Here is a 13,095-nt window from a genome sequence, read left to right as displayed (position 1 = left end):
AATACCTCGGTCACATTTGTTCTACGGCGGCCGTACTGCGAGTCGAAAACAGCCGTTTAAATATTTTGTGTACTAGCTACATATAGGTGGTTTGAATAAAGCTGAATAAAACGACTGTTTTCAACTCGCCGTACGGCGGCCGTAGAGCAAATGTGACCGAGGTATAAGTACTCTTCATGCATTTTTTCCCTTTTCTCTCTGAATGACTAATTCGGAACATCTTTGTGATTTACGCATTTCATATTTTATAATTAAGCATCAGTCCAATTGATAAAAGAAAATATTTTTGAAACGATGAACTTGAAAGTAAGTGAATGAATGAATTAATAATCATCTTCTCTTAATCATTCATGAAAATAAAGGCTTGTGCGTGATTACTGCTACTATTACTCAATTGGCACTGGTTTTTAAATCTGCTTTATAATTGATTGAAAGGCAAAAAAAAACACACACACGAACTTTTAGTAATTTTCTCTCGACCATACTCACATGGTAGCAGGCACTGGATGCAAGCGTATTTTCTTTCATATTTCCTTTCTTAATATCCCAACGGTATATGTGACAATCGATTCATCCAACGTTTTCTAAGCTATCTGGGTAACGATGTCGGCCTGTTGAATACGAGCATTATTCCTGGAAAAGGGGAGAAAAGGAGTCAAAAGGTTATTCAAAGATCGCATCCTAAGCAACCATCTTGCCGTTTTTTGAAGAGCTCGGAAGCTTACTCCATTTGCATTCGTAAAGATGAAAGAGGGTTGAAATGCCAAGGTGAATGAGGGTACTTCGGGGAGCGGCAAAGTCAAAGATTTTGGAATGATCGACGAATGTGTTCATAATGTCGATTTCTCGTGACTCTTCCGGAAGTATTCATGATCATCAGCTCATGACGATGCAAGACATAATTTTACGTCATTATTTCTAGCGGTATGAGGCCCTCCATCAACGTCTTCCTATTTCACAAGAATAATGAGATTTACCTTAATGAACTTGACTGAAAAGTATTGTTCACTTAAATTCATTTTCAGTTGTAAAGTGTCATCGAGTTATGTAACTTTTGAACGCAGTGCAAGTTAATGGGTCTGCATGAATGCACCTCCCCCCCAAAAATGGTGTGGAGGTGTAACGCTTGAAGATCGGTTGGTTTGAAACTCAGGTATGCAAGGGATGGAAACCACCTACCGTTTGGTTCGGCATTCGTATACCTGCTCCGTCTGACAGGGGTTAGAGCCGTTTGTCCTGTGGTCGCTTGCAAGCAAGCACTCAGGACTTTTTAGCAGTCGAGTTAAACGAAATAAATTACCATAGTGAATGAATGTCGTCATTCGCCGTCGCTTCTCATCTACCTCTTCCTCTCCCCCATCTCATTCCATCAAATCGTCATCTCCTTCTCCACATCTCTGTCTATCTTTCATAGACCATCCCATCTATTTTCTCTTGTCAAGATGATTTTCGTCTAAAAGATGCAAACATCTGTCGTATCGCAATTGAACACTTTCCCAATCAATACCGCAAAATATCAAAACCACGCTATTTGAAATGCGGTTTGGAACACATGCGCCTATAGTAATACCCAATACGTGATAGGATGTTGCACAAGTGCCCTACATTTTTATTTTCATGTTGTCCATTTTTGTGATTGGTTATTTTTATTATGCTCTGAGTACTTCAGCAGCTGTTTTGGTTTATATTATTTCAGTTTCATTAAAGATATTAAAGAGTAGCTGCCCCACTCTTCCCTCACTAAATCTGGGTCTCAATAAAATGGTATACCCAGTAAAATCTGCTCTTCCATTCTTTCAATTTAGATTTACCGTTTTTCTGTATATATCCCCCTTTCTCCTACAAATGTTGATGTATTTCCCCTTTGCTTATACCATTTAGCTTTCACGCTCTAAACATGCTAAAGGGAGAGGTAACGATTAATTAAAATAGATACTCCCGCCCCATTAAACAAAATCTCTATTATATAGGTATGAATTATCTTGCAATCGGTGTAAGAATATTAGCAGAAAAATAAACATTTACACAATCAACGTCACGAAAGAGGGTACATTTCTCTTCATATTTTTGTGTATGCATTTTATAACACTATTCTATAGTCAATTTCGTTCTAAATAATTTTCTGCGTGGGTGGGGATGGCCAGCATTTTCTCTTTTAAATTGTTTTCATAATTCATCTGCACAATAGGCAGGATGCTGGCGATGCCCTGGTGAGTAGGCGATTTACCTTTTATGCCAAATAATTATTTAATTAACCAGGAAATTCATCAGTTGCTCTGCCGGCTGAATGGTCCATCGTACAGGCGGCGCTTCGAACCCTTGATCTACATCATCTACATGTATGTACCTTAATTTATTCCCAATATTTTACTGAAACTATGCACCCCCTGTAACAAATATTGAAAGTACATGTCGTCGCCAAGCTATATAAATATTCATTATTTTTAAAGAAATCAAAAAGTTTGCGTAATGTAAATTCATTTTTTTCTTCTTGTCAGCATAATATCAGGTAAGATAAAACTTTTTATACCCCGGTCTCATTCTCATTTTATTTTGCCATTGCCCCCAATCTTTTGTAAGTCAAATATATCAAATGAACTGTGAGATATCAATCATGGGATAGTTAAAAAATATCACAATCATATATTTCCTACATCGATGATTGAAACACATCTATATTGCATTAGAATGGTTATAGAAATAGCTTTCAACACATTTACATCTAACTGATTCCAGAACACAAATTATGTGACTGCGATATGTATTAAGATGTATCACCATGTAGTATGAAATATTTCATAAAGATGCTGGCTATCTCGCTATAGTTTAATATGAAGGATGAGATGCGATGCGATGATACAAAGATGACAGATGGACTTGATAAGAATTAATAAATATTCTGAACCTTTTCAATCTTCCGACATTCAGCTTTCTGTCATCGGTATTGCTTATCGGGAAAGAGACCCGGGGAGTAGGGTTACACAAGTTTGTGACATGTATATTTTGAGTTTATTGAATGGCGAGATAGTGAAGAGATTGGGAGCTGTCTAGGTTTTGTCACGTCTTCCTGTCTTGTTTTCTTGATGGTATTTCATGTGTCAGGTGCACATTGGTGATGCCAATTTTCATGATGAGATTTCGAATCCTTTATTGCTCAGCTTCTATACGCAGTCTTTTTGTTATACACGCCATGACCTGATTTGTTTTTATCAGACCTTTTGCGGCATTATGCGTATTTCCAGTGTAAATATATACCTCGTTTGTTCTTAAAGAAAAAAAAGTAGTTTAACCGGAAACATTGAAAATTTGAGAGTTCTAATGTTTTGCCTGGCAAGAATCCATTTTGAGATTTCAGGAAGCAAGAATGGAGGTGGCGATGTTGCGAACTTTTTGTTAAAGGCCACGTCCACACGAATAAGTTAATTCATACATAGAGAAAATCCGACAAGTATAGCGCTGAAAATTTAATTATATAGAATGGTGGTGATTTTTTTACCTGATTGCTAAGAAAGCATGAATGCTTGTAAGCAAGCAACCAGAGGACCGACGGCTTAAGGTCCTCTCCGAGGGACCTGGAAATGAGGATTAATGCTTCACCAAAGGGCACTATAGCGCACCAAGTGGGGATCGGAATCCCAAACCCCCGCTCTACCGACTGAGCAATCGCACCTCCATATCGCATATAAAATAAGAAAGATAATTATGGTATATTTAAGTTTCGCTTAATAATTATACACATCTTTGTAGATAGAGGGAGTCGATGTCGCCACACACTCGCTATTTATTTTTTTTGCTGTAGGAAAATTGAAAATTTAAATTTTCCGTTCTATGTATATTATGACACATTAAACTTTCGAAATAGTTGCAACAAATAACGTTAAAGAAATTCGACACATTAAATGATAAAAAACGTGAGTGGGCCAAATAATTATGAGCCTATCCCAGGATATTCCTGGATATGAATACAAATTAAACGTATCACCAGTCAATATTTTCATTCGTTATTCTCCTACCCAGTAATGAGATTATTTATATTTTAGATACTCAACGAATGACATGAATGATTTTCTTCTTACTTTAAGTCCTTAACCAAATTCTCTCTAAACTTGCGCGGCCCAGTCCTGTGGGACAGTCATTTCCGTATCCACCCATCATGCCCATGGCAGAGATGTTTGGCACAGAAATACAAGACCCCAGGTTCTAACTCCGTCTTAAATGTTAATTGGCCACATCCATGTAATCTAGAACAAGTTTTCTTGTTTACCAAGAGGAGTTCTCACCCTGTACATATTGCCCTCGGATAAACAAAACGACTCAGAAAACCTGATTTGAATGAGGAGTTCCCGAGTGAGTAAATTTGTTTTTCTGTCCCACTGGTTGACTAATTGGCTAGTCACGGTATGAAATATCAGTCATCACAAATTCAATAACAGACGTTACCTAATTAAGTATGTTTTTGTTTTTGCTTGGCCTTTTCCTTCTCTATCATCATGGAACGGAAGGACATGCTCCAGTGTTAGTGTATAGTTGCAATTTATCATGTTTATAGAGCTCAAAAACTACAAATTGTTGCAAATAAAGCTTGAAGTTTGATCACAATTCACAATTGGTTTATTATAAAATAGAATTCATCGTTGTCTCTTTGTCAGTTTTGTAATTTCATGTCACTATGGAGCTCAAAATCTACAAAAATAGCATTGCTCAAGACGGACTATATCGATGTCTTTTTGTCAGTGTTGCAATATTTCATGGCTTGTCACGATAGAGCTCAAAATCTACGAAAATAGCATTGCTAAAGACGGACTATAATGATCGTACAAAATAATATTCATCGATGTCTCTTTGCATTTTGAATGTATATACGCACTATGTATCACATTAATAATTCATTTGTAATGATACTTAAATATTAAAATTCATATTATAATACATTGCCACGGCAGTCGAAATGTGAGATGTTACCTCAGCTGAGATGTCGGTTGTCCATTTTGGCTCACTTTCTGCACTTTTTGTGGTAAAATATCGTTTAAACTTTAAAGGTTTGTACCTTTGTTAAAAGGTCGTAAATTGCACTTGTAATTTGGATGATGACAGGATTACTTAATATTATCGCCAGATATGTTTATGGAATACAACTCTGATTAATACATCGCTTTCGTTGTGATCATGATGACGAATAATAATGAAATGCGACAAACTTTTCTCTTTTGATGATTTTGTTTCATAAAACTATACAATTCCATGTATTGATTATAATAAAGCTTACTGGTAATTGATTTTGGTTCATTAGATTAGTGTTCATTATTTGTTAATGTGCGAGGAATGTTACTCTCAATTGCGCATGTTTAATTATGCATCTATGGTATCATTTTCTCTACCACATTCAGCTGTTCGTGATATGGATTTTAAATTAGATTGTATTCATTGGATGAACCCGAAACAATCATTCGATTGTTTCCCGTTCTCAATCATCATTAATGTTTCCTGGGCAACGATGGGTAAACATAATCAAATTCTGCATTGTTAAGTCGAGTTATCATGGTAATCGTGGATAATTGTGAGACAATGTGGCTACATCCTCTTTAGATTTTGCGGTGTAATGTTATTTCTGAACATTAGTTATTGTGACGTGACGTTCCCTTTATAGTACAATATGGAATACCGTTCTTATATTCATTCGCAATACTAATTACAGGGATAAATGAATTTTGCCTAATGGTAGAAAAGTATATTTCAACGTTATGCTTATTAATTTTAGTCAAAGACGAAATTCCAATTCAGAGTGATATAAACGAAATTTATAAGTCCAGATTATTTTGTTTAATCTGTTTTTGATTGGTGGATTATGTATGGCCGTGTGCGGGTGTGTAGGCTAAGTGGGGTGTAATGGTGTGTAATAATGTATGCTTCATTTATACAGGAGTAAATCGAGTAACAAAAAGTCTGGTGATTGGACAATTGAAAGAAATTGTATGATTCGCATGAGTATAAAGATGGAATAATGTGCATGTAATTCTAGGCTATTACAGCATACAATCTAATTTCATGTTTCGGCCTCATCATCATCGTTGAAAATGTTTTTTTCTCCCCACGACTGAGGATGGAGACGACCTCGTACTTGGTATATAGTCTATACTTTCTTGCAATTGATCCCTGGAGGCAGCGGATCTTTGCTAGTCTTGAGAGCGATATCCGTGGCGAAGTAAGCCCTGAGCGAAGAGATTATAGCTCTGGTTGAAGTTAAATCAAGTGTTGAGATCTTTTTAATGGAGTTTCATGTTTCGAGACTACCACATTTTTGGCGGCAGTTATTTCCGGATTCGATCGCGGAGCGGTGTCGGATGATGGAGTGATCGACACACTCGACGTTACCCGAGTCGACGAGTCGCAGATAGCGTTACGCGGTTCGATTGCTGGTTTTGCAAACTTACTATACCGCCGCCGCGGGCTTAATTCGTGAGCCAATCGCAAGATACAACGATTATATTTTCCCTCTCATTTTTAACTGCTGGGAGATTGATACTGCGAGACCTTTTCTCGAAAAGGGCTTTATAGTTTGCGAGGATTTCGTTACCCGTTGCTACGTGCCTCGGCTAGTATTGATTGGGTTTATGGAATAAGAAAGGTGAGATCCATTCTCAAACACGATTTTTTTTTCATCTGTTGTGATGCTGAGGCTCTGTTTTCCCTTTACAGAGAACCCTCCCCTTCACCTTATCCACTTTGTTCTTATACTTGTTTTGCCAATATATTTATTTTTTGTTAGGCAGTTTGATATGATTCATCCACACCTATCCAAAACCGATGATTATTCCGACAGCCCCACCCCAGAGAAGTGAGCAAGAACTTGCATTTAGCAGAAATACAGAGCTAGCCTGAAGAAAATGACTGTCTTTCAAACCCGCGATGTCGCCCACGCTCCAAAACATATTTAATAATAGCACGGCAGCGTTGAGGCCCCAGTCTTGGCGCTTCCTGTTGCTAATGAATCAGCCTGGGATTATTTTCCCCGGGCACCGCTCCGCCAGTGCGTGTGGGTACTATGATTGTACATTCCACTCCCATACGTCATCAGTATGCTTGAAATGTCATGCCAAGCATACACGGATAGTGCGCATGTGCAGTGTAGGGTGGTTGAGTCCTGTGTGTTTGCTCGGAGCGGTGACTGCTTTACGGACAAACGTGCCAGCCAGATTCAGAGCGAGCAGCAGACGACGCATACATTTCGTTCATAATACTGCCGCGAACTTTGACAAGCGTGAGAATTTGTTTTGCCTCGACGGAGTGAAGTCATGTCACATGCAGAGCTCCGCTGAAATTCTAATACTTTGTAGTCGTGAGTTGTCTGTGAACTGGATGAGTGACATTTTCTCCTCTACTGCTTTCTACATGTGATTATTTAGACACTTTGTCGTGGAGTAAAATATTATTTTGCTACATGTTGCTCTCTCAATCCCATCTCGCCATGCATCGACAGCATTGTTACCTGTGTGATCTACCTCGGGCACCATGGGCTTTGCTGCACGATTTCTCCGAGCCCGTTTGTCGTGGATGTGTGAATTACGAGGGTGCCGATCGCATCGAAAGTGTGATAGAAGGGGCTCGGCAGATGAAGAGAGCACACAGTTTCCAGGATACAAAATCTTACCAGGGACACAAGCCAGGACAGATACCATTGATGCCTCCTCAATCTGTGAGTGTACCACCCCGACCATCTGCACTGGAGAGTGCAAATGTAAATCACGTTGAACCTTCGCCAAGGAATCCACCTGGCTCCGTAACTACACAAATACATGGTGAGAGATTCGTCACTCACGAACCCAGCCGAGCCCGAAGTATTCATGATTTCTCTACAGCCCCAAAGTTTGGATTTCCATCCAGTGAAGATTCCTCTGCGGACGGAAAACTGCTGTGTCGGGGTTCGCTTACACCAGTATCTGCACCTCACATGGCGCCCAACCTCCTCCACCACCTCAACGCACCACCTGTTTCAAGTTCAGTGTTTACCCCAAGGCATACGGTAGCACCTTCTGCAACAGGGAAGACTGCACCACCAACAACCACGCCTGGTAGCGGAACTAAAAGGAGCCTCGCAGATCGCGATAGAGAGGATAAAGAAAGTTCAGCATCCTCACACTCTGATACTGAACGCCGTGTAACACCTGTGGTTGACGATCCCTATGGACAGAAGCCGAGTACTGTTCGGCAAACCTTGGCCACTCTGTCAACGTGTACACCTTTTGAAGTAAGATTTAAAAAGGATCATTCGTTACGAGGTCGCGTCTTTGCTTTTGATGCTGTGTATCGTCCTGGATTGGACTATGAAGTCAAAATATACATTGAATATCCCAGTGGCTCAGGACAGGTATACCCAAGTGCATCAGGGGTTGCCAAACAGATGTATCAGGACTGTGTCAAAGATATCGGTAAGAGCCTTTCTTCTGGTTATAAGTATCTTGAATATGAGAAAAAGCATGGTTCTAATGACTGGCGACCATTGAGTGATTTGCTTCCCGAATCTGTTCGTTATTTCAAGGATATGGTGAGCGTAGAAAGTTTGCCGCAACCTTACATTGATGCCGGTTGTCCAGTTTTACCTATCATGACATCAACCCATGCCTCACGCTCATTTACTCACAAGAACAAGAAATTGAAATCATCACCTGAACCTCCAGAAGGTGATCAAGGGAAGCTAACCGAGGAGCAACAACAGCGACAGCAGTGGATGCAGACCCAGGCTGAAGCTCTGAAACTGACCATGTCAGCAGGTGGGTTTAGTGGCTCTCGCCCACCGAGTACTGCTACGTCTCCCATGAGTAACCCTGCCTCAGCTGGTACACCTCCTGATGGTAGCTCATCCCACGGCGGTCCGTCCCCCATGGCGGCTCTTATGTCTGTTACTGACAATTTGGGCACACCAACCTCGCCAACCAACAAGAGTGATTCTGGATCAACCTCCATGCGGCCACCCAGCAACCCAGCGTCAGGATCCAGTGAGAAGTCACAACGTAGCCCCCACTCTCCAACCACTGCACAGAGAAGAGCTATGTATCGCAGTAAAGAGTTGTCACAGGCTACTGTTCCTCATGGCCAAGAGGCTAGTGTGACCTCGAACACCTCCAATCTACCTGACTCTTCTATGCACATGATTAACATCCTCAAATGTACTCTTTGCCATGAGCGTCTTGAAGACACACATTTTGTCCAGTGTCCGTCCGTTAGCAACCACAAATTCTGTTTCCCCTGCTCAAGGGACAGTATCAAAAAGCAGGGATCTGGGTCAGAAGTATACTGTCCCAGTGGAGCCAAATGTCCGTTAGCCGGTACCAATACTCCATGGGCCTTTATGCAGGGAGAAATCCTTACCATTCTCGGAGAAGAAGTTAAAGTTAAGAAAGAACGGGATTCGTAGACTTGCAAGAATATTCTTAACATTTAGAACAGAATGAGAATATGCTTTTTTATTCTTTTGAATAATTTTCTTTAAGAATCTCATGTTTTGATTGTATATAGTGCATCATATGTTGAAAATTGGTGATACCACTTTTAAGCACTTTAAACTGCCATGACGTCACTGCTGGACAGTATCACGTGTTTATGTATATTTTCTTGTAAATGCAGCTGTACATGTACATAGCATATATTTTTGTGGTAATGTCGATATAAGCTCTATTATCACAATCGTCAGAGTCTGTTAAAAAAAGAAAAATCTATCACCTTGCAAAATATTTCAATTCCCCCCCCCCTCCATTGTTTAGTTGTTGTTTTTTGGTTGATTTTGAATACCATAGAGACGTGGAAAGACATCGAAATCGCAATTGATATTTGTATCGTCACACAGAGCACATGTAAAAAGCAAACGATTTTATTTTGTTAGACAATTTATTGACACTTTTCGTTTCGAAAAACAAGTGATTAAACACAAGTGATAAAACATTTTTCTCTCAGTACAAGACTGCGTTTAGTATTTGAATAATTGTATTTCTATTATGACTCTGTGTAGGATATGAGATCTATTGTCTGCTAATGCCCTTTTATTTCTTATTATTGAAACACTATCAATAATATATCTTTAGAAATTTTGCACCAGTTATGAGAAATAGTTAGTTATTGAATTGACTTAATACTTGATACTTGAGAGAATCTTGTTACTGCAATATCTCATGTGAATTTGGCATTATTTTATCTCGCTAGTCCTTTTTTTTTAGGGGGGGGGGGGCTTTCGTAATTCGGGAACCTTTTCCCCTTATGAAGTATTGTAATTCATCCCTCATTTACATTTCTCAACCATTGAACTACTCTACATTTTCGACAGTTATTCTCACGAAACGGTTTCCCACTTGGGTACTCATTCAATATTATGCAAAATTTATTTTATGATACAATACATAAAAATGGTATAGATATCAAGCTCTCAAAGATATAAATGTGTTTTTGAAAAAAAAGTTATGTTATTGTAACTATTTTTTCAAACACGCATTCGTATGATTGATGGCTCTGCAACTTTAATTTTTTCATAAAATTATATTTGAATTTTGAATCATGAAAATAAATAGTCAATTCATTTTCAAAGGTTATATCTTAAAAAGAAAACCCCTCATTGACTGCAATGTTTTTAATGGTAGTATATTCTTGTGGCTTCACTATCGTTTCATGAACAGAAGTCTATTGTTTTTATACCCTGTGAAATATTGCAAAATATGTTTGTCTTGAATATATCTGTCCCGTATTGTGCTTTTTGTCCCCGGGTTAATGTGCATTGTTAATCGAAAAGTCCGTAGAACATGTCTGACTTTTGTATTGAATGTATACACTCCGTATATTATCATGTTGATAATTAAACAACGAGAATGGAAATGAGAATATCATTCGTGAATCGTATTTCATGTCATTCAGGTATGGTGGTTTGTACTACTCGATGTTTGTACTACTCGAACTCGATGCTGTGTGTATTGTGACGTATACGAGTTTTATGTCGACCCTCAGAACTGCTGGAGCATAGAATTTGGAGTTCAAAGACCATTAGTCACTGTTGACGTTTGTGTCGACCGTGAGAACCCAATTCAATTTATATTTTGTAATATCAAGCAAGAATAACTTCGTTAGAAAATAGCAACCCGACACTATGTTTTCCACAAAAAGGAAAGATGCATTGCATTGAAACAATTTGGCACTACCCTTCAATTTGTTTTCGCTTTACTTAGGCCCCCTATCAGTAGGCGTGCATTCCATTCTTCTCCTCATTTTTTCGTTTTGTTTCACATTTGTGATTTCTTTTCCCCATTTATCTGTTATCCACAAGTTCCTCTTTATCAAAACGACATATGATATGACGCACAACAGTGTGCTATTCGGAAATAGTAACGTGCTTGAGGAAACTAATCTCTACGACACGTGCTCTAGAGGGCCACATGTTATTTCGTAGTCCACACTAACCTTCCTCGTCAGCATTCAATAAGGGGCGAAAATGCGATATATCCCGATCCAATTTACAATCCTGCACGTGTAGTAACTCTAAACAGGATATATATATAGTTCATATAAGACGGGTAAGAGAATATCGTACGGTATTATTGATAGGTTCAATTTACAGTATAGCACGTGTGGAAACATGAAACGAGAAAAATACCGTATATTTCTGGCTTCTCATTCTGTTATTGATTTTTAGACGAAATCGAATGCGGACGGTGTTTTTTTTTATAAAGTTAGTTTAAAGTGAGAGAACACCGCACACACTGAAGAATATAAAATTTAAAATCATAATTGAATTCCGTTTAAAAAGAAAAGAAATTTTCCTTTGAACTTAGTTTCATTATTGAACATTTTGGGCAATGTAAAGCTTTAAAGCTGATAAAGACAAATTTGCTTGCTCGTTTGCCAACACTGTCCTTTCATCATTGAGTAGTCATTTCTGCGAAGTTGTCATATGAGTAATTGCCAACTGTCTGTTTAAACTGACGTCATTACTTTGGCTGATATACAGAATCGAATCGACCTAGATTTGATATTTTGGATCCAATGTTTTGAGGAAGCATATGGTGTTGTTCACTGTGTCGTTTGAAAGATATTCATGATGTATGAGAGAGGAAATTTGACACGGTTTCGATGGAGGGGTAGAAGATGAGAAGCAGGGGTCGCGGAACGGTTTTGAAGGGGGAGGCTGACCAAGCAATAAGATGATCGTTTTACTTTCTTTGCACAGATTACTGAAAAAAGTGGTTATGTGGCACATGTGAGGAGAGAGAGGGGAGGAGGATTGGGGGCGAGCAAAGAGGTAGAATGGGTTTGAGAGTCAAAAAGATAGTGAAATAGTAAGGGCGAGATGGCGAAAAGGGAGAACAAAACATGCCATGGAAAATAGAGATTGAGTGGAGAGAGTGAAATTTTGTTGGAAGAAAATAATCTTGAGTGAGGGAGAAAGTACAAGGAGTACGAGACGGAGAAAACGTAATAATTTTCATTTTCGTTTGGCGGGACAGAAAATCACAGAATCCTACTTGTAGAACCGGTTACAGAAAATATCATACAAGATTAACCCCCCCCCCCAAAAAAAAAAAAAATTAATAGATTTCTTATTGCGACTTACTGTTGACATCTTATTCATAATACAAAGAAAACAAATCATACACTCGCGCAATGCGAGGAACCATTTTCATTAAAATATTAACAAATGCCCGATTTAGGTGCATTTATTTCATTCTAGTTTTTACTCCTACACGGGACAGTTAACATAAATGCGGAAGATGGGATAATAATATGGACCGATTCACCAACCTTCATGACCTTTTTAGTAAGTAAAATGGTTAAGAATGCACCAGGTAACGCATCCTCATGAGTAATATCGTACCAAAGGCTCACTGACATATCGAATTACAAATATATGCAGTTCTAACCTTTTGGACGTAAGAACTACTAGAATCAAGTAGTATAAAGAACGTGTATATGAGAGAGAATAGAAACCAAAATCCTATCAGGTGTCATGTGTGACTCACACTCTTGTCAGTCTGTGAATATCATATGCATCTTGCTAGTATCAAGGTTTCATTTTTTCATTTACTTTCCTTGTTACGATTTCATACAACAGTCCTTTGACCC

The 13,095-nt window shown here is 38.7% G+C and overlaps 1 protein-coding gene across 1 annotated transcript; it reads left to right on the top strand.

Annotated features, from left to right (window-relative positions):
* Nucleotides 1-6,967: 6,967 nt before the first annotated feature.
* On the top strand, nt 6,968-10,863 carry LOC129264841 (probable E3 ubiquitin-protein ligase IRF2BPL). The gene has a single exon (XM_054902796.2). It carries the CDS (start codon nt 7,439-7,441, stop codon nt 9,410-9,412), a length of 1,974 nt encoding a protein of 657 aa, XP_054758771.1. The 5' UTR covers nt 6,968-7,438; the 3' UTR covers nt 9,413-10,863.
* Nucleotides 10,864-13,095: the final 2,232 nt, after the last annotated feature.

This window comes from Lytechinus pictus, chromosome 7 (genome assembly GCF_037042905.1).
Source record: "Lytechinus pictus isolate F3 Inbred chromosome 7, Lp3.0, whole genome shotgun sequence".
NCBI classification, from domain to species: Eukaryota; Metazoa; Echinodermata; class Echinoidea; order Temnopleuroida; family Toxopneustidae; genus Lytechinus; species Lytechinus pictus.
This window is presented reverse-complemented; position numbering and strand designations above follow the sequence as displayed.

What these genes read in the sequence shown, in the direction of transcription:
- LOC129264841 (XM_054902796.2), top strand. Translation starts at nt 7,439, where the DNA reads ATGTTGCTCTCTCAATCCCATCTCGCCATGCATCGACAGCATTGTTAC.